This window comes from Dasypus novemcinctus, chromosome 23 (assembly GCF_030445035.2).
Source record: "Dasypus novemcinctus isolate mDasNov1 chromosome 23, mDasNov1.1.hap2, whole genome shotgun sequence".
NCBI lineage: Eukaryota > Metazoa > Chordata > Mammalia > Cingulata > Dasypodidae > Dasypus > Dasypus novemcinctus.
In genome coordinates, this window is record NC_080695.1 from 12,186,384 (window position 1) to 12,208,766 (window position 22,383).

Below are 22,383 nucleotides of genomic sequence, written 5' to 3' on the forward strand. Positions count from 1 at the left end.
TTTATCCCTACAATATCAAAATAAAGGATAGCATTATCCTTTTGAATAATGACAAAGTACTTTTTTTTTAATACTAGAATATAATACTCCGGCTCTAGTTTCTGTTCAGGCAAACCCCATTCTACGCTTGACTCTGTCAACAGAACAGTCCAAAAATACAGAACCCATCTATTTATAGGGTTTCTGTAACTGGGTGGTCTGTAAAAACAATGTGCCCTGAAACTAAAAAGAGTGATTGGTTTACTTGAAGTCCTGAAAATTGAAGATCTTAGGACTTCAAAATATATCAAGAGGGAAGCGGACTTGGCCCAGCGGTTAGGGCGTCCACCTACCACATGGGAGGTCTGCGGTTCAAGCCCCGGGCCTCCTTGACCCGTGTGGAGCTGGCCCATGCGCAGTGCTGGTGCACACAAGGAGTGCCGTGCCACACAGGAGTGTCCCCTGCGTAGGGGAGCCCCACGCGCAAGGAGTGCGCCCCGAAAGGAGAGCCGCCCAGCGCAAAAGAAAGTGCAGCCTGCCCAGGAATGGTGCCACACACACAGCTGACACAACAAGATGACACAGCAAAAGAAACACAGATTCCCGGTGCCGCTGATAAGGATAGAAGCGGTCACAGAAGAACACACAGTGAATGGACACAGAGAGCAGACAACTGGGGGGGAAGGGGAGAGAGATGGATAAAAAAATCTTTAAAAAAAAAAATATATATATATATATATATCAAGAAAAACAATGATCCAACCTCCCGAAAGATCACCTGCCTAAAACTGCCTCCACCCGTCACCATTAATCTAACAAACAGTAGCAGCAATCATTAAAAATAGTCATTTCAGGGAAGCGGATGTGACTCAACCAGTTGGGCACCTGCCTACCACATGAGAGGTCTGACGTTTGGGAACTGGGGCCTCCTAGAGAAGACAGATGCCGCAATGATCAAACACCTAATTGAGCAGAGGCCACAAGCTAGCAGACGCCACAGCCTGCAGGGAGCAGATGTGGCTCAGGCCGTTGGGCACATGCCTCCCACGTGGGAGGTCTTGGGTTGGGTTCCTGTTGCCTCCTGGAGAAGGTGAGCAGACAGACAAGAGACCCATCGGAGCAGGGACGGGGAATAAAAAAATAAAAGTCATTTCAGTCGGGACCGAGGGATTTATTTGAACCAAAGAAAATTAAGTCCAAAAGGAGAAATAGAGGAAGATAAGAATTAATTTGGGAAAGCAAAGAGTTAAAAGTCCAGTTTCTCCAACTAATATGAAACTATAACAAATTGCCAAGAGTCTCTGAAGGATACTTTCAGTAATTTGCAAGTAATTCGTGAAAATTAACCTGAAAGAATAAGCAGTGAAGGAGATCTGAGATCTTTTTTTTTCTTTCAGTTGAGCCACATCTGCTTCCCAATAATTCTTAAATATCATCTAACGTTCAGTCATGTTCAAAATTTCCAGATTTTCTCAAGCACAACATTTTAGGATTTGTTCATTCAGATCACATCCAAGCACGGTTTGCACATGGCATATTCTTATCATCATTCTTTTTACATTAATTTTTAGAGAAGTTGTATGTTTACAGAAAAATCATGCAGAACATACAGTGTTCCTATATACCCACCTACACATGCAGTTTTCCCTATTAACACTTTGTATCAGTGTGGTGCTTTTGTTACAATTGAATGAACAAATTATGACAATTATTAACTCTAGTCCATAGTTTACATTAGTGTTCACTCTATTATACAGTTCAATGGATTTTTTAAAATTTCCCATTTTTAACCAGTGTCAAGGACACAATTCAGTGTTGTTAACCACGTTCACAATTTTGTGCTACCATCACCACCATCCATTACCAAAACTTTTAAATCACTCTGAATAGAAACTTTCTACCCATGGCAAGTCTATATTCAACTTCCTTAGGAACTGCCAAACAGTCCTCCCCATGGCTGTACCATTCTGCATTCCCACCAACAGTGAATAAGTGTTCCTGTCTCTCCACATCCTCTCCAATACTTGTAATTCTCTGTCTTTTTAATAGTGGCCATTCTGATAGGTGTGAAATGATATCTCATTGTAGTTTTGATCTGCATTTCCCTAATTAATGATGTTGAGCATTTTTTCATGCATTTTTTTGACACTTGAATTTATTCTTTGGACAAATGTCTATTCAAGTCTTTTGCCCATTTTTTAATCAGGTCGTCTGTCTTTTTATTGTTGGGTTGTAACATCTCTTTATATATCATGGATATTAAACCCTTATCGGACATGTGATTTCCAAATATTTTCTCCCATCGAGTCAGCTGCCTTTTCACCCTTTTGACAAAGTCCTGTGAGGTGCAAAAGTGTTTAATTTTGAGGAGATCCCATTTATCTATTTTTTTATTTTGTTGTGTATGCTTTGGGTATAAGGTCCAAGAAACCACCACCTACTCCAAGGTCTTGAAGATGTTTCCCTATATTTTCTTCTAGTAGTTTTATGGTTCTGGCTTTTATATTTGGGTCTTTGATTCATTTTGAGTTGATTCTTGTATAGGGAGTGAGATAGAAGTCCTTTTTGCTTCTTTTGGTTATAGACATCCAGTTGTCCCAGAACCATTTGTTGAAGAGACTGTTTTGTCCTTTTAACATGGACTTGGTAGTTTTGTCAAAAATCAGTTGACTGTAGAGGTGAGGGTTTATTTGTGGACTCTCAATTCTATTCCACTGATCGATGTGTCTTATCTTTATGCCAGTATCATGCTTTTTTGACCACTGTACCTTTGTAATACGTTTCAAGCTCAGGCAGTGAAATTCCTCCCATGTCATTCTTCTTTTTTAGTATGCTTTTGGCTATCCGGGTGTAATTTCCCTTCCAAATGAATTTGGTAACTGCCTTTTCTAATTTTGTAAAGTAGGCTGTTGGAATTTTTATTGGTATTGCATTGAATCTATAAATCAGTTTGGGTAGGATTGACATTGTCACAATATTTAGTCTTCCAATCCATGAACACAGGATGTCTTTCTATTTGTTTAGGTCTTCATTGATTTCTTTGAGCATTGTTTTATAGTTTTCTGCATATAGGTCCTTTACTTCTTTGGTTAAATTGATTCCTAGGTATCTGAGTCTTTTTGTTGCTATTGTAAATAGAAATTTCCCCCTAATTTCCTCAAAAGGTAAATTTGCGAATTTACCTTTTTCCTGTCTATTATTGATTTCCAGGTTCATTCCATTTTGATCTTAGAAGGTGCTTTGTATAATTTCAATCTTTTTATATTCATTGATAAAATCTCTCTTAATCTTGGAATTTCCTTCTCCTCTTCCTCCTTTTATTTTCTTGCAATTATTTGTTTAAGAAACTGGGCCATTTTGTAGGCTGTGTTCTTGCCATTTAACGTATTCATAAACCCCTGTAAACTGGCTGTCTAATCTAGCTGCTGTTCAGTTTTTGGTTTAATTGCTGGTAAAAATACGCCATGGTTGCTGGTTTGTACTTCTATTCCATCACATCAGGATGCCTGCTTGCCTTTTTCTGTTGTTATGATTGAGCGTTGGGTTCAGATGCAGTCAGACTGATGCATCCGTTATAAAGATCCCCCATCAGTTTTCCACGTAATTGTTCGAGCATCCATGGATCACCGCCACCTAGCTACGTTGTTCCATTAGAAATTGCAAAATGGGAATGTTTGAATTCTATCATTCCTTCTGCATTTATCAGCTGGAATTCTTCTATAAAGAAGACTGTGTCCTCATCAATGTGCTGTTTACCCTGAGATACAGGCTATATAGGAAAGGCAGGATGCAGGTGTGATTTCCCCCCCTTTACTTACCAGTTTTCTGAATAATGAGTTAGTTCCCTAGCACCCAAATTAGTTGTTTTTAGTACCATTGTGAACTCGTGGGTTTTAACGTCTTTTGTGTGTTTCAGTTCATTGCAGTGATTCTTTTAGTTGCTCAAATTCTTCCAGTTTTGGCCAGCCTGAGTGTCTTCGAGTTGGCCCCTGAGTTTTTGTGTGTTTTTTTAAAGCAATTTTATTGAGATATAGTCACACACCATAACAACCCATGCAAAGTGTACAATCAAGGGCTCTCAATATAATCATCAAGTTGTGCCTTCATCACCACAGTCAATTTTAGAACAATTACATTACTCCAAAAAAGAAAATCCCCTTGCCCTTTTACCCGCCTATTGTGGACCCTTAGCATTGGTGTGGTACCTTTGTTACAGCTGACGGAAAAATAGTAAACATCACTGTGAACTATAGTCCATAGTTTGCATTAGATGTATTTTCCATATACCACCCTATTATTTATACCTCGTGATAATGACATGCCTTTGTGATCGTTCTTAAAGAATGTTCTTATATTTGTACAATTAACCACAGTTATCATCCACAACAAAGTTCACTGTGTTATACAACCCTATGTTTTAATGTCTAGTTTTCCTTCTAGTAACATACACAACCCTAAACTTCCCCTTTTAACCATATTTGCACACAATTCAATGCTGTTAATTACACACAATAATGTGCTATCCTACCTCTATCCATTTCCAAACATTTACAATCCAAATAATTAGAAATTCTGTACAAATTAAGCATCAGCTCCCCATTCTCTACCCTCATTCTATCTCCTGATAACCTACATTCTAGATTCTAATTCTATGAATTTCCTTATTATAATTAGTTCATATTAGTGAGACCATACAATATATGTCCTTTCATGTCTGACTTATTTAACTCAATATAATGTCCTCATGGTTCATCCATGTTGTTGTTTTATGCATCAGGACTTAATTCCTTTTTGCAAATGAATAATATTCCATTGTATGTTTATACCACATTTTGTTTATCCATCCATTTGTTGACACACTTGGGGTGCTTCCATCTTTTGGCAATTGAGAATAATGTTGCTCTGAACATCTATGTGTAAATGTTTGTCTATGTCCTTATTTTCAGATCTTCTGGGTATGTAGCTAGTAGCAGGATTGCGAAATCATACAGCAATTCTATACAGTTATCCCTTCCACATTTCAGGGGCTAGGGGTGGAGGGCCCCCAAGATCTGGAAAATCCACAAAAAAATTTTTGGCCCTCCCTTTGTACCAGAGAAGAGGGCAGAAATTTTTCTCTTTCTTGTATGGGTATTTACAATACCTTATTGTAAAATGTATTGTAAAAAATATTATAGATTTATAATATTAAAAGAGAAAATGTTATATTACACAATGCTATACATACATTTTATGCATTTCTGAGTTTCTAAACTTTCTCTGTGCCATCTGTTGGTCTTTGCGTTTTGTCTGTGTCTTCTGCAAAATTCCCCCAAAATTTCCATGTAATTTCTTATGCCAGCACAGAGTATATCAAAACCGCAATGGGGAAAGTTACGATGTGGAAGGGCTCATGTATTTAGCTTCCTGAGGAACTGCCAAACTGTCTTCTACAGCGGCTGTACCATTTTACATTCCCACCAGCAGGGAAGGAGTGTTGCTACTTCCCCCACTTCCTCTCCAACCCTTGTAGTTTTGTTTTTTTAATAGTGGCCATATCATCACTTTTTAAAAAAAGATTTATTTATTTATTTATTCCACCCCCACCTGTTGTTTTTGCACTTGCTGTCTGCTTCCTGTGTCCATTCACTGTGTGTTCTTCTGTGTCTGCCTGTCTTCTCTTTATGTGGCACCAGGAAATGATCCTAGGACCTTCCGGAGTGGGAGAGAGGTGCTCAATCTCTTGTGCCACCTCAGCTCCCTGATCTGTTGCATCTCTTACTGTCTCTCCTCTGTGTCTCTTTTTGTTATGTCATCTTTCTGCACCAGCTTCCCACATGGGTCAGCGCTCCATGCAGGCCAGCATTCCGCATGGGCCAGCTCTCCGCTTGAGTCAGCTCATCACATGGACCAGCTTGCCTTCACCAGGAGTCCCCAGGAATCAAACCCTGGACCTCCTATATGGTAGACAGGAGCCCGATCGCTTGAGCCACATCTACTTCTCATCATCACTTTTCAAAGCTTACAACAAAGGCTGGACACTCCCCAGCCGCACTCAAGCTTTTAAAGAGTACAGTACAGTGCATGTTGTGCTGCTGTTTAGCAATCGGTTCTTCACAAAACTTTGCATATGTCTATCATGAATTTAACTGATCTAAAGGCTGTTGATTTGCTAAAAGGACTCATGGGACTCAGAAAAGTCGACACACTCATGGTTATGGTTTCTTACAGTGAAGGGATACCAATTAAAATCAGCATGGGAAAAAGAGGCATAGGGCAGAGTCCAGGAGACAGACCAGGCGCATGCTGCCAGCTGTCCTCTCCCAGTGGAGTCATGTGAACAGCACTTAATTCACCAGTAGCCACGTGTGACAAACGAGCAAAGTATTGCCAATAAGGGAGGCTCAGCTGAGCCTCAGGGTCCTGGGTTTTAACTGGGGGTCAGTCTCTAGCCACACTCCCTCTCAGAGGTCGAACTCCTACCTCATATTTCAGCATAAACTGTCTGGGATGGCCCCACTGCACAAAGACATTCTCATTAGGCAGGACATTGCGGGGGCTCAGAGGTGACCTCCCAGGAGCTGGTCAAGGGCCAGACCCCTCTGGAACATGCAGGGTTTGACCAATCCAGGCCTACTGGGTTGACCCTTAACAGCCCGGATGTATGGCACACAAATGAAAAACAATAATACAATCTATAATACTTTTTTATTTTAAAAGCAATTCATTGAAGTATATCATTCATACATGACCATACATAAACAATAAATATAGTAAAAGTTGTGAACTTACAAAACAAACATGCGTAACATCATACATAATATTACCCCACCACAAATACCTTGCATTGTTGTGAAACATTTGTAAGAAATTATGAAAGAGCATCGTCGAAGTATTACTACTAACTACAGTACATATCTTACATTTAATATAAATACTCTCTATTATAGATCTCATATAGTCAATTGATCTCACAGAATGGTTTGCTGAATTCTGCCTATCTCTTGTATCCATTGGCCACCTCTGGTTACAACTGATGGGCCAGCATGGTTCTCATATGACCGTTGGTTGATGGTTTCCTTTATGTTAAGGAATAAGCAGAGAGTAAAATAAAGAAGCCAGATGTCAGCGCTAGACTATTTTGTCAATGACAAAGTGGCTTCAAATACTGGAAGACTATTTCCTCAACTTTCTGTTATTCACAATGTAATGGCAAGGCACGCAACACCCTTTTAAACTTAATCTGTGTTAACATTTTCTCCATTTTCTTAAGTCTAGACAATCAAAACAATAAATCAAGCCCTGATTTGTAACATTTGCCAATATTCATGGTTTAAATACTCCCACTATAGCTGATGTTAAGTTACCAACATGGCATAACTGAAGGTGAAGTTGGGAAGAGATATGCAGTGGCTCACCATTATGCAGTATTTCCTCTACCAAATAAGCAGAAAAAACCTCAAGAGGAAAGGTAAAACTAAAACAAGGGAAATTAATTAGAAATATTAGAAAGTCATGCATTTTAAGTATTAATTACTTTTATTTTAAATATATATTTAATTATACATTTATGTGATTTAATTGTTAATAATGGCTGTAGTTAAAAACAAGAACACAAAATTCTTGAAAATTTAACAGTCGGCCATTGCCAGCTAAATACAAGCTAGCTTTACAACAATGGGGGTCCCAGTTCTCATGGCTCCTGGCAACTTCCTTATCTGGAAAATGGGGATCATTACAGTACTTACTTCATAGGAGGGCTGTGAGAAGCAAATGCACCAGAAAGGAAGTGTCTTTCACTTCTAGAGATTTTCATCAGGCCTGATGAATTATCCTTTTGTAAAAATACATCTGCCCACAGACCTTGGAAACTTAATACCCATATCCTGGGGGCTATTCTCTGGTTTCCCTCTTCTCCTGTACCCCAAGGTCTACCATTACACCAGACAACTTCCATCCAGCCCCTGGATGCTCATTCCCTCCACTCTTCTCCCCTCTAGCCACTGTCTCCCCAAGGTCACAGGCTGGACTTGGTCATCTCAGGTGGCTGCTCCACCTCCTAAGCCACTAATTCCAGTGCCCTCTTTCCTAACCACCAAGGTTCACTTGTTCAAAAAGATCACCATGACTAACCTGTGCCCTCATTAGAACCCCCCAACTCTATTAACCCTGTGTTTTCCAAGAGTCTACATTTCCTTCCTTCCTGATTCCCCCCTGTTTAAAGTCTGGGGTTCATCATGTCTGCAATACTCTTGCCAACTCTCCCTTGTCCTCCCCACCCAGTTCTTTTTTTTTTAATTAAAAAAAATTTTTATATTTATTTTATTCCTCTCCCCTTTCCCCTCGTTGTCTGCTCTCTGTGTCCATTCGCTGTGTGTTCTTTCGCATCCACTTGCATTACTGAGTCTCTCTTCTTTGTTGCATCATCTTGCTGTGTCAGCTCTCTGCGTGTGCAGCGCCACTCCTAGGTGGACTGCACTTTTTTCCCCACACTGGGTGGGCTGCACTTTTTTTTTCACACAGGACAGCTCTCCTTGCGGGGCACACACCTTGCATGAGGGCATCCTGACACAGGGGGTGCCTCTGTGTGGCACGGCACTTCTTGCACGCGGCAGCACTGCACGTGGGCCAGCTCACCACATGGATCAGGAGGTCCTGGGGATTGAACCCTGGACCCTCCATATGGTAGATGGATGTTCTGTCAGTTGAGCCACATCTGTTTCCCCCCAGTTCTTTTTTTAAACTTTATTGTATAACACATATATATCACAAACCTTCCCATTTTAACCGCTTTTATTGTGTACAACTCAATGATATTAATTACAGTCTAACTATTGTGCTGTCATCACCACCGCTGTGCTGGTTTGGGTCTTTTGTGGACTCCAGAAAATCCTTTTCTTATAGGGAACCCATTCCTGTGCCTGTAGATGGGAACTTTTGATTAGATTCAGTCAAGGGAACTTCATCTTTACTGGATCACTTCAGTAGGGCATGACCCAGAGTGGGCCTTAATCCTCTTGCTAGAATCCTTTATAAACTGAGGAATAAAGATAATTATTTTTTTTTAAGATTTATTTATTTATTTCTCTCTCCTTCCCCCTGCTGCCCGGTTGTCTTTTCTCTGTGTCTATTTGCTGCATCTTCTTCTTTGTCCGCTTCTGTTGTTGTCAGCAGCACGGGAATCGGTATTTTCTTTTTGTTGCGTCATCTTGTTGTGTCAGTTCTCTGTGTGGGCAGCGCCATTCCTGGGCAGGCTGCACTTTCTTTTGCGCTGGGCAGCTCTCCTTACGGGGCGCACTCCTTGCGCGTGGGGCTCCCCTATGCGTGGCAGGGCACGCCTTGCGTGCATCAGCGCTATGCGTGGGCCAGCTTCACATGGGTCAAGGAGGCCCGGGGTTTGAACCGCGGACCTCCCATGTGGTAGACGGACGCCCTAACCACTGGGCCAAGTCCACTTCCAAAAGAGAATTAAGAGCCACTAACACAGAAAGAAGTTCACAGAGACAGAGAGAACGCCAGGAGAGCAAGGAGCTGAAAGCAACACGGCCCAGAGGAGAAGGCAGAAACGTCCCCTGCCATGTAATTTTTTGCCAACAGCTGAGCTCGGATAGAAAGTGAACCTGGAGGAGAAGGCAGAGAGCAGCTGAGCCATCATTGTGTCTTGCCACCTGGCAGGAGTCCAGGACCACCAGCAGCTGACTTTTAGGGAGAAAGCTGATGCAAACTGAAACAACCAGCCACTACCAAAGCTTTTTTGTCACCCTAACAAAAGCTTTGTACGCATTAAACTATAATTCCTCATTCCCCTGCCTCTCCTGACTCCCTGCCCCTGGTAACCTTTAATCCACTTTCTATTTCTGAATTTTCATATTCTAGGTATTTCATATAAGTGGAATTATTCTATATAACATCCGTCCTTTTGTGTCTTGCTTGTTTCACTCAACATGATGTCTTCAAGGTCTAGCTGTGTTGCAGTCTGTGTCAGAACTTCATTCTTTCTTATGGCCCAATAATATTGCACTGTATGTATATACCACATCTTGTTTACTCATCCATCTATTGATGGAACTTGGTAGTTTCCACCTTTTGGCTCTTGTGAATAATGGTGCTATAAACATGGGTGTGCAGATATCTGTTCGAGTCCCTGTTTTTAATTCTTTTGGGTAAATACCTAGGAGTGGAATTGCCAGGTAGTCTTTTTATTGACAAAACCTACCTCTTCTTTCTGTGGCCTGCACCAACTGCAGGAGGAACGCTGGAGATTCCAGGCACATTGGTCTCATGTCAGAAATCTCAAATGGGCTTTGAAGCCTGCCTGACAAGCCTACTATATCCTGGCCAACTCACGCTCTTGTTCTCCATAATGATTTGCATGCTTCTCTTCTTAAGCCCCTCTCTCATCATGCTGCTTTCACTGCTATTCACAGAGGAAAGAAATAGAAGCCACCAGAGAGAACTCTTCCTACCACAAGACTAAAAACCTCCCTATGCGTGCGCCTCCCAATTCCTTCCCTCCCGTTAGCAGCTGTCCTGAATCAGTTGGGCGCATGACATAGCCCTCTCCATCCTCCCTCCTGTGTTTAACCTCTCCATCTCAACTGGATCCTCCCCACTGTCTACCAAAGATGCCTCCAGCTCTTTCTTTGCCACACCTATTTCGAGAATGAAGACCATGTCCAGCAACCAGACTGTCAACGTTCCAGAAAATGCTGAATCACGTTGAAGGGATGCACAGTTGCGAAGGGCCCCAGGCGGCTGCAGTGGGATTTCAAGCCCAGCAGTGTAGAACTCAGTCTCCTTGGAAAGAAAATCAAGAGGTTTTAGGGTGACAAATGGAGGGGAAATAGAAAGGAACTACTCCATCCCCCACTCTCTGTAGCCATGAACGGAGCGTGAGCAAGACCGTTCCCCTGCGCTTCCGTTACAAGGTGAGGTATGTGTCTGCTCACTTCCCCTTCCACGCTAGTACAAGAGAGTGGATCTCTTGTTGCAATCCGAAATTTCCTTGGTGAAAAATATGTCCACAGGATTCAGATGGGGTCAGGTTTTACATGTTCAGTATCTCAAGCCCAGAAAGATGAGTCAATTCTAGAAGGAAACTCGTAGCAAATTCAGCTGCTTTGATTCATCAAGCTACAACAGTTCAAGAACAAGGATATACTGAACATTTTTGGATGTTATCCATGTCTCTGAAAATGGAACAGTTCATCAAGCTGATGAAAAAGATCTCAAGAGTTGTCTGGACACAAAAAGAAACCAGATAATTCCTAAGATCTATTTGTGATATTAAAGATGCAATAAAATTCTTCAATTGAAAAAAAAAAAGATGCTTCAGGCTCTGTTGTAACTTCCTGGCTGCTAAAACTAATCCCATCCAATGGGTTGACTTAGCACTGGGAATTGATTGGCTCACGGTTTCAGAGGCTGGAAGGCTGGCTCCCTGCCAGGGTCGGCGTCTTCTGGCCAGCCGGCCATCTTTGGGGTTCCTAGGCTCTTCGGTCAACATGGAAATGCACATGGTGGCATCTCTTTTGGGTTCTGTAGACAGCCCCCTTCTGGCCACCCCCTGTGGCTCCTCTTTCCGTGTCTAATTCCCTTTGCTTAGAAGGACTTTAGCCACATTGGATTAAGGCCTCCCTGAAGTAGGCTAGTAAGGTAGGGAACTAATAGACAGATGTGGCCATCAGGAACCCCCGAGATGGCTGCTGGAGGACCCCCACCCCTGGGATTCTGCTCCCCGGAACAAAGACTCCTTCCTGAGAACAAGGAAAAGCCCGGATGTTCTCTAGGAACTTGATCATTGGGTCCTCACTAAGGGATTGATAGGTGGGGTAATCAGTCAAAACAGCAAACAGCTGAACCCCTTCCCCTGCCATTAGCAAAGGGGTGGAATATTTAACAGTTTAACAGCCAGGCACAAACTGGAGTGGGGGCTTTTCATCCTGCTCTCCTGCCTCTGGACCTGTTCCCTGCCCTCTTTGTGCCGCTTTCGCCATTTTTCCTCTGCCATGTCGTCACGCAAGTAACCCTGGGCATTTATAACCTATAATGGGGAATTGTAGCTTGTAAATCAGCCCTCTTGATCTCTTTTCACCCCTTTCCTCTCTACCTGGGACTCCTCTCTGTTATTTTCTCCCATTTCTCTTCCCTTCCTACCTGAATAAATTTCTGGCCTAACTCACCTGGTGTGCTTTTGAAATGATTTCTGCAGCACAGCCAAGAACTTAGGTAGAATGCGGTAACACCCTGTCATTAGGTTTGGGCACATCTTAACTAACAACATCTTCAAAGGTCTTATCTACAAATGGGCTCATACCCACAGGACCAGGGCTTGGGACCTGAACATGTCTTTTGCAGGGGACAGGATCAACTCCCAACGGGCTTTCCATGAAAAACAAAATTAAAGCCTTCTTCCTACCCTGGAGTCTTTGCAAATGCTGTTCCCTCTGCCTTGAAGGGTCACTATCCACACCCTTTGAATTGTGTCCCCCCAAAAGATATGTTCAAGGCTAAGCCCAGGTCCCATGAATGTGACCTTATCTGGAAATAAGATCTTTGAAGCTGTATTTGTTAAGATGAGGCCAAAGTGGATCACGGTGGACTCTAATCCAATAGAATTGGTGTCCTTTGATAAAGAGGAAAATCTGGACATGGACAGGGAGAAGGCCACTGATGGTGGAGGCAGAGACTGACGTGTCACAGCTGCGAGCCAAAGAACAGAGAGAACTGCCGGCAAGCCATCAGAAGCTGGACGAGACAAGCAAAGATCTTCCTCTACACGGTTCAGAGGACACACAGCCCTGCCAACACGCTGGTTTCAGACTTCCGGCCTTCAGAGCTGGGAGACAATGAATGTCTGTAGTTTTAAGCCACCCAGTGTGCAGTACTTTGTTGCAGCAGTCCTAGGAGACTAAAACACTTCTTTCATCTAATTAATCTCTACTTTTCCTCCTGAGTTCACTTTAATAACTTCTTTAGGGAAGCCTTCCCTGACCTGTCTGATGAGGTAAATTCTTGGCCACACCAAGTGCCCAACACATGCTTTTGGTATGAATGAATGGATGGTTCCTTTTTCTATAAAAACCTCACACCTTCCCTATTTACAGTTCTAATTTTCAGAACGATCAATACAATTTCTATATTATAATTATTATTTTGGGGTACCAGAGCTGGGGACTGAACCTGGGACCTCACATGTGGGAAGCCAGCGCTCTACCACTGAGCCACATCAGCTCCCTCAATATTTTATTTTTAACCCTGAAACCTTATTCTTTAGAAGACCCCTAAAGGAACTTCAGACTTGGAAAATCTTACATTTAATGAGTTTATTTACTCATCAACTATTTAGTCAACGCCTATAATGTGCCTATAATGTCCACCCTAGGGAGGCGTACGGTCTAAGAGGGTGAGGACAGGTAATAAATTACCATAGTAGGTCAGGGAGTGATTAAGTGCTATGGAGAAATTCAAAACAGAATAAAGACACACTGGCGGCGATGGGGCGGGTTTGTGGCCTCTTAGATGAGATGGTCAGAGAAGGCCTCTCTGAGGCAGTGACACTTGAGCTAAGGCCTGAATGTAATGAGACCTCACTTCATTGGAGTTTCCCGCAAATGGAAATTCCGGGGTGGGGGTGGGGGTGGGGGTGGGGGGCGGTGCGCATTTCTGTTAGTGGGAACAGGGAATGTGAAAATCCTGGGATGAGAATAAGGTTGATGGGTGGGCGGGGGAGCGGGTGGCAGCCGGCCGCGGCGCGATGGGCGGAGAGAGTTGGAGCCTGGGGTCCGGTAAGGGATGGATAAACGTGCACGTACAGACTTCTGACGTGTGGCCACCTTGGAGAAAGCGGCCCCTGGGAGGGGCTGGAATCTATTTCCTGTGCACAGGGCGGCCTTGCAAGATTCTAAGCCGAGGGTGGACGTGGTCTGATGGTTCGACGAGGCCACCGGGGCTGCTGCCTGAGAACGCATGCGGGGGTCAGGGCAGAAGGACGCAGGGATGGAGACCACTCCAAGCGAGAGCGCGGGTGGCTCGGCCCAGAGTGGGGGGAAAGCGGAGGTGCTTAATGGTCCGGCCGACCCGGTCAGTACTCCGGAGGCAGGCTCCGGGCCTGAGAGCGGCCCGCTAGGGAGGAAGGAGAGGGATCAGGCCATGCCCCGGGTTCCCCAAGCAGCCAGAGGAACTTCAGACGGACGCAAAGTTCTCACAGACCTAGATATGAATCCCAGACCCGCCATTAATAGCCTTGTGTCTCTGGGTTAACCAATCCTTCGGGCCTTGAAAAGTCCTCATCTATAAACTGAAAATATCGACAGAATCTCCACAGACAGGTGGGAGCCAGGGAGCGCCACAGCCAGCGAATCCGCGCAGGCGCAGAGGGATCCAGTGGAGGCCAGATGGGGCTCAGTGCGCGTGCGTCGGCCCTACAGTAGCGTGAGCCTGCGCCGGCCCCCTCTCTTAAATGCGCCTGCGCCGCGTCGCGGGCAGTTTAGCTGTGGAGCCGGGAGGCTGAGGCTCCGTGAGGGGAGAGGGACGCGCGGGCCGGGGGCCTTCGCCATGCCCGGGATGGTGCTCTTCGGCCGGCGCTGGGCCATCGCCAGCGACGACCTGGTCTTCCCAGGATTTTTGGAGCTGTTCTTGCGAGTGCTGTGGTAAGGGCGGCCGTCGGCTGGAGGAGAGAGCGGGGCGGGTTTTGCCTGCAGAAGCTAAGAGTAAGAAGTGGCCAACGTGCCGAGGGCCCAGCGCTTGCCAGGCGTTCCTTTACCTAGTTCTCACGGCTGCCCTACGAGATCGGTCCAATTCCTGTACGGCTCCATTTTACGGACGGAGAACTGAGGCCCTGGAAGGCCAGGGCGTCGTGGCCGACCACAGCGATGGCCTGGGGAGTCTCCTTCCTCGAGGCCGACCCGTGCCGGGTAGTTTGTGTTTAGAGCCAGGAGCAGCCACTCGCATCGAGGGAAAAAGCAAGGCACCTTGTAGGTGCAGAGTGGAAGATGGGAGGTAGTTCCCCTTCAGGGTGGCCGAATTCCCTGAGAAGCAGACTGGCTTGCGAGATACGCTCTTGTCTTTGAAAGTGTCGTATCGTGGTTCCCTTTGGAATCAGCGGGAAAGTGGAATTAGGAACGTGAAGCCTCTTCCCAGAGGGTCTTGCCAAGGAAAGATATAATTGTTATCAAATTAAGGATTCCTGAGGGGAAAGGAAACTAAAACCATGAGATGTTACGAGTTGCTTCTCAACAGCGTTATATTTTTCAGGGCCAGGTCCTTCCCAGATCTTTTCCCGTTGTTAGTTCTAGACACCGGCCTTGTAACCACAAAACTGACCAAAACATAAAAAGTTATGGGCTTGAAGCCTTAATACAGCATTCTTGCGAAGTGATGCGCTGACCTCTGCTTGAACCCCTCTATGGGATGGATTACTCATCACTTTCCATTGTTCCGTGCTGTCTTTCCTTGTTCTGCACTGAATTACAAAGTATGTTTATGAAAACGCATCCTTTCATGTTTATCAGTGTTTACCATAGAACACCTTTGCGTAGCTTACTTCCCACCGTCTTGTTTTACTTTATACACACCAGATTACAATGTATTTGTCAATTTCTCATTGATACACACGAGTAAAAATTCACTTGTTACTAATTTAGCAAGAATATAACTTGGTGGTTTATCAGTTTCTGAGTCATTACGGGGCTGTTTTCCAACTGCTCATGTTACATTTGCTTGTTTATGGCTTTAAATGCCTCTCATGTATTACAGCAGGTATAGAATAAGAACAATTCTATATAAGCATGGAAAATGTAAAGCTCACTTAAAAAAAAAGAAAGTCGTACTCTGTAGTTGGTTGAGTAGATCTGTTATTGGTGAGAATTTATCCCAAAGCAAACCTTGCCTTTGTTTTGGAAAATAGTAACATCTTTCATTTCCTGTATCATATCTTACAAAGCCTCTGTTTCTGAACAGGTGGATCGGCATTCTGACTTTGTATCTCAGGTACAGAAGGAAGTTGGACTGTGTTGGCGGAGCTCTGCTCAGCAATTACCTGATTGTTCTCATGGTTCTCCTGGCAGTAATAATATGTACTGTGTCAGCCATTGTGTGTGTCAGCATGAAAGGTAAAGAGGAGCCTTTTCTGTTCTTTTTATTTTAACATCTTTATTGAGATATAATTCTCCTACAATTTACCCTTTTAAAAAAGCATACCAAGTCAACAGTTTTTCGTATATTTGCAGAGTTGTGCAACTATCACATCAATTTTAGATTTTCATCATTCTGAAAAGAATCCTCGCCCAGGAAAACATTAGCAATCACTCCCCACTTCCCTTAACTCCACTAACCCTAGGCAACCACTACTTTACTTTCTATCTCTATTTTGGACATTGTGAAAGTGGAATCAATCATACAATGTAGTCTTTTGGGCTGCTGCTTAAACTTAGTATAATGTTCTAAAGATACATTCATGCTGTGACATTATCAACACTTCATTTTCTATTTTTAAGAGAGACAGTTTATTATAATTCAGCATTCAATTCACAAGGACTAAAACAATTCTAACATTTTATGCACCTCTAAGTATAATATATGTATATATGTCATTTCACATAACTACAAGGAGAAATAGAAAAATACACAATGATAACAGAAAATTCTTATAGTTCTCTTAGGAAATGCTAGAATAATCAGTCAATCAAATAAAGGTTGAAACTTTCCAAAAAAGAAAATTTCAGACTCAGGTGATTGTATTAGTGAATTCTACCAAACATTGGAGGAAGAAATAATACCAATTACACAGTCTCATCCGGAGAATAGAAGAGGAAGGAATCCTCAACTTCTTTGATGATCCCAGCATTACCTAATACCAAAGCCATACAAAGATATTACAGCAAATCACATTCAGCTTTGTATGAAATGGATGACACATTTATGACCAAGTGGGCTTTCCTCACAAATGCAAAGTTGGTTCAACATTTAAAAATAAATGTTTTTCACCATATTAACAAACTTAAGAAAAATCATATGATCTTCTCAAAAAATGCCAAAAAGCATTATGCAGAATTCCATATCCATTCATGATAACCAGTGTCAGCACACTAAGAATAGAAGGGAATTCTCTTAATCAGATAAGGGGTATCTAAAGAATCCTACATCAAACATGATACTTAATGATGAGGACTGAATAGTTTCCCTCAAAGATTGGGAACAAGGCAAGGATGATCACTCTTACCACTCCTCTTGCCAGTACAAGAAGGCAAGAAAAAGAAATAAAGGCTCACATATCAGAAAAGAAGACTTTATGATTGTCTACAAGAAAATTTCAAAAACTATATATAATTATATGTTATTTGTATATATATAATATACATTTGTTGAAAGTTTCAAAGAATATACAACAGTGTTCCTACAATAAATCAGTTTAGCAAAGTCTCAGGATATGAAGTCAGCAAACAAAATCAATAATGTCTCTACATACTAGCAATAATTTGCAATTGACTTGAATTTAAAATTTAAAATGTATATAATTTACAATAGCACCAGAAAATGAAATACTTGGTAATAAGTCTGATAAAATATGTTCAAGGTATTTTTTTGGGAAATTATAAAACACTAGTGAAAATATTAAATAAGGCCTAAATAAATGGAAGGAAAAACTGTGTTCATGATTTGGAGGACTCCATATTGTTAAAATGTCATTTCTCCCAAATTTGATCTCTAGATTGAACGCAATCCCAGCAAACTCCCAGCAAGCTTTTTTGTAGATATCAATGAGCCAATTCTAAATTTTATATGGAAAGTCAAAGGAACTAGAACAGCTCTTTTAGTAATCTGTTGCTGAGTAATAAAGTACCCCGACACTTAGGGACTGAAAAGACCAACAGTTTCTGTTGGTCAGGAATGTTTGAGCAGCTTAGCATCGTTGTTCTGGTTGAAGGTCTCTCTTCAGGGGGAGAATCCACCCCTGAGCTCAATTGTGTGAGCACTGACTGGCCTCAGAAGATCTGTTTTGAGCCTCTGCATCCTCTCCATAGGACTGACCCATGACAGAGCAGTGAGCTTCCCCCAGAATTAGTGACTAAGAGAGGGCACCAGAGTGTCCCTCAGTGGATGCCATAGTCATAATCTAACCACAAAAGTAATATCCCGTTATTTCCCCTGTATTCCATTTATTTGATTCTTTTCTCTCCCATAGTGAAAATATTCTTACTCCATCCAGGGTCCCCAGAATCTCATCCCAAGACAGCATCAGCTTTGACTCTTATCTAAACTAGGTCCAGGTGTGGCCAACATTCCTCAGGTGTAGTTCCTTAACTACAGTTCACTGAGTACAGTTTCTCTTGATAAGTAGACCTGTGAAACTGGATTGCTAAAGTTGTGTAGCATGGGTGTTCCCTGGTCTAAGAAGCATGCTTCAGTTCAAGAGCAACATGAAATAGTAATATTCTTTGTAGCCATTATCAGTTGCTGAGCTGGACCTATAAGAAACCTGCAAACAATGCCATTCCTTTTGTAAAAAATTGAAATAAGGACAAAAGCTGTTCATATTCAGAGATTAACAAGTATCTTCCTGATGGCTAAGGCAAAGCATCCTCTGTCTTAGTTAACCATATCCTAACTTCAAGTGATTTCCCCAAGTTCTTTAAAACTCATGTGAGATCCCCCACACGGCTATGTAACAGGCTTGCCGATGTGCACAGTGGGATGGTATCTTACTGGATGTCATCATCATCAAAAAGATCTTCAAAATCACTGAAAAAGTCTGCATGAACATTGCAGAAAACATTTCTGCATTGGCCTTTCATTGGCTGCCAAGTCCATCAAAAGCAGGTGCTGCCTTCCACCTCTTCGAGGCCACGTGGGGCCCAGTGCCCTCAGGGAACCTCTTGTCCACCACCACCTTCACAGTGAACCTGCCGCTCTCCAGGCGTCCACGGCTAACCTGTCATTCCTTTTTAGGACTGAATGATATTCCATTGTTTACACATTAATGAGTTGATAGATGTGGGGGGTTTCCAGCTTGGGGCTATTGTGAACGCTGCTGTGAACGTTCATGTACAAGTTTTTGTGTGGACATATGTTTTCATTTCTCTTCGGTGTATTCAGGTGTGAGATTGCTGGATTATATGGTGTAGCAGTTTGATATTATTGATGAATTCCATAAAGAAATATTGGATTATGTTTGTAAACTGGTCTTTTCGTCTGGGCATATGAGATTATGTTGGATTCAGAGGTTTACTTGGTTAAGTAATCAGGTAAACTTAATTTACTTAATCAAGTAAACCTCTTGTGTCAGTAAGGCGTTGTGTACCCACCCCTTGGTGGGTGGGGACTCACAGATAGAAGGCATGGAAAAAGGACAGAGTTGAGGGTTTTTGATATTGGAATTTGATGCTGAAGCCTTAAGCTGGAGCCAGGAAGTCAACACACAGAGGAAAGAGAAGCAAGTCCCAGGAAGAGAGTAATTCTGAGCTCAGAAAGAAGCAAGCCCTGGGAATAGAGGAACTCTGAACCCAGAGAGAATCTTGAGGAAGGGAGGAACCCAGGAAGCCTGAACCCTCACAGATGTCGGCAGCCATCTTGCTCCAACACGTGAAAATAGACTTTGGTGAGGGAAGTAAATTATGCTTTATGGCCTGGTATCTGTAGGCTCCTACCCCAAATAAATATCCTTTATTAAAACCAACCGATTTCTGTTATTTTGCATCAGCACCCCTTTGGCTGACTAATACATATGGTAACTATGTTTAACATTTGTAGGAACCACCAAACTTTTAAAAAGTGGCTGCATCCATTTTAAATTCCCACCATCTCAATATGTGAGGGTCTCGTTGCTCTATATCCTCCCAACCTTGTTATCTGATCCTAGTGGGTGGGAAGTGGTACCTCATTGTGCTTTTGGTTTGCATTCCCCTGATGTCTAGTGATACTGAACATCCTTTCGTGTGTTTACTGGCTGTTTGTATATCTTCTTTTTTTTTTTAATTATTACTTTACATAATTGTGTGGTTTTTATTTTTTTGGTATATCTTTGTAGGAATGTCTATTGGAGTCCTTTGCCTAATTTTAAATTAGGTTATTTGTCCTTTTATTATTGAGTTGAAAGAGTTGTACTTATTATTATTTTTAATTTCTCTTCCCTTCCCCCCTTGCCCTCAGTTATCTGCTCTCTGTGTCCATTCGCTGTGTGTTTTTCTGTGACCGCTTCTATCCTTGTCAGTGGCACCGGGAATCTGTTTCTTTTTGTTGCGTCATCTTGTTGTGTCAGCTCTCCGTGTGTGCAACACCATTCCTGGGCAGGCTGCACTTCCTTTCACGCTGGGCGGCTCTCCTTACGGGGCGAACTCCTTGTGGGTGGGTTCCCCTATGCTGCACAGCACTCCTTGCACGCATCAGCACTGCGCATGGGCCAGCTCCACAAGGGTCAAGGAGGCCCGGGGTTTGAACCGCGGACCTCCCATGTGGTAGGCGGACACCCTATCCATTGGGCCATTGGGCCAAGTCCACTTCCCTGTACTTATTCTTAATGGTAATTTTTTTCCCTACATGATGTCGTTTTCTGCAGGCACTTACCTGGAATATCTCTGAAAGCATTGGGAACCTTCCCGATTTGTTAGATGAGCTGAGCACTCTGGTGACTAATGCAAAGCATTTGTAAATAAGTCTCCATCAGTCCAAGGCAGGGCTGTCTGGCAGGCTCAGGGCTCTTTCCCCGGGCCGTCAGCACCGTCCAGCGTGTTGTAGTGGTTTATCACTGCTCAGGTCAGGATGTGGGAGAATGCTTATCAGATTCCAGGACATGATGAAACTGGGAGGAGGTGGCAGATGCAGTGGGTGACAGAACTGAGATCTTGACAGTTCAGAAAAGTGGACTGAAATTTACTGGATGGTAATTCACGGGGAGAAATGTAGAGGGGAGAAGTGTCAGTGGCAAAAAGTGTTTTATGGGAAAAAGACCTTCAGGTTTTGGATGACTAAGAAGCATGGATGTGTCTGCTTACTGTAGTGTTTTATATATATATATATATAAAGTAGAATGCTACTATAGTTCAGCACAGATTGTCCTTGGTGCTAGTTGCAGAAGGAAAAGAAGAAACTGTGTGTCCAGTATAGCTTTAGCATTATATTGCTGTTTCACATGAAGGCAGAATTTCTGAAAAGTATTTAGGCTGGTGTCATTTCAGATATAGCATTATTTAACTTATGTGCCCTGTCTGTTCATCTCACATTCTGATTAGACAGGCTGTCATAGGAAGCTCAGATTTGAAGAAGTAAGTGCAAACTTTTTTTCCCCTTAAATGTTTTTCTTTGGATGTTTTTGGAGGTAGCAGGGTCCATTCACAGCCCTGTGTTGGATGTTCATATCTCTGAATTGTACACTAGTGGTTAGAAAGTGTGGTGGCTTGTTTGTCCAGCAGCCTCCTCCAAACAGAAACCAGTTTTGGTCTGGCCTCCCCAACCCCCATCCCACCCCTGCCCACCAAGTATGTGTCAGAGAAACTGGTTCGGTGTCCAACTTCAAGATGATCCTGATTTGTCCATGATTGATTCAGGAATGGACATGTGACCCTGTTTGGGCCACTGTAATTCAGAGAGAATTTGCTGGGAGGTTCTGGAAAAGTCCTTCCTTACTTCTCCAGGAGAGATCCAGGAGCAATGTATCATTTTCCTTCTGCGTGATTGTGTGCTTGGATAAGCTGCATACTTGCTGCTGTATGTGCAGTCATAGTCCAAGAAGAGGTGACATGCAAAGAAGGGCAGAGCTGCGAGAATCACAGGGAGACAGAGCTGGTCCTGGGATTGGGGCATGTCAACACTGTCCTTACTAGTTTTAAACCAGTGTGGGATGGATTTTCTTTTCTTTGTGACTAGAGCTATTCCAACTGAACCAAAGGCAATATTTTATAAAAACATGTTGGTTTAATTGCAGATTTTTACAAATAAATAATACTATGTGGCTATTTTAAAAATATTGTGTCAATTTCAGTGAAAAATATCATAAGGAAAAAACAAACAGAAAGGGAAAAAAATATTTCTAACACATGGAACAAAGACCCAATCTTCTTTATGTATTTGGGCTTCTACAAATAAATAAGAAAAAGACCAATAGTAGCAAAATGTGCTACTAAACAGTTCACAGTAAAAGAAACACAAATTTAAATGTATAAAAAAAGTGTTCGATCTCAGTCACAATAAGAAGAATTCACTTAGTACATTGAGTTAGAAAGGATGTGCAGAAACAGGTGACTTATTTTATTGGTGGAAGGGTAAATTGGTTTAATCTCTTTGCAGGCCAGTTTGGCTGCATGTGTGTGTGTTTTTTTCTTAGAGAGCTGCATGTGTGTGAAGAAGTACTCACAGTAGAAATTTATTGCAGTGCTGTTTGTAGGAATAAAAGATTGGAAAAACCTAATGCCAGTCAAAGGCTGGGTTAGG

At 42.6% G+C, this 22,383-nt stretch overlaps 1 protein-coding gene across 4 annotated transcripts in view; it reads left to right on the forward strand.

The window, feature by feature from the left end:
- The first annotated feature begins 14,389 nt into the window (after positions 1-14,389).
- DAGLB (diacylglycerol lipase beta) overlaps positions 14,390-22,383 on the forward strand; it is a 32,368-nt gene continuing 24,374 nt past the window's right edge. For 2 of the 4 annotated variants that reach the window (XM_004459694.3, XM_004459695.3), the window contains exons 1-2: positions 14,390-14,609; positions 15,919-16,070. In XM_004459694.3, the coding sequence (XP_004459751.1) occupies positions 14,515-14,609; positions 15,919-16,070 (247 nt within the window). In that variant the 5' untranslated portion in view covers positions 14,390-14,514. The remainder of the gene's footprint in view (positions 14,610-15,918; positions 16,071-22,383) is intronic. The other 2 variants (XM_071211135.1, XM_058285763.2) reach the window with 2 other exon arrangements.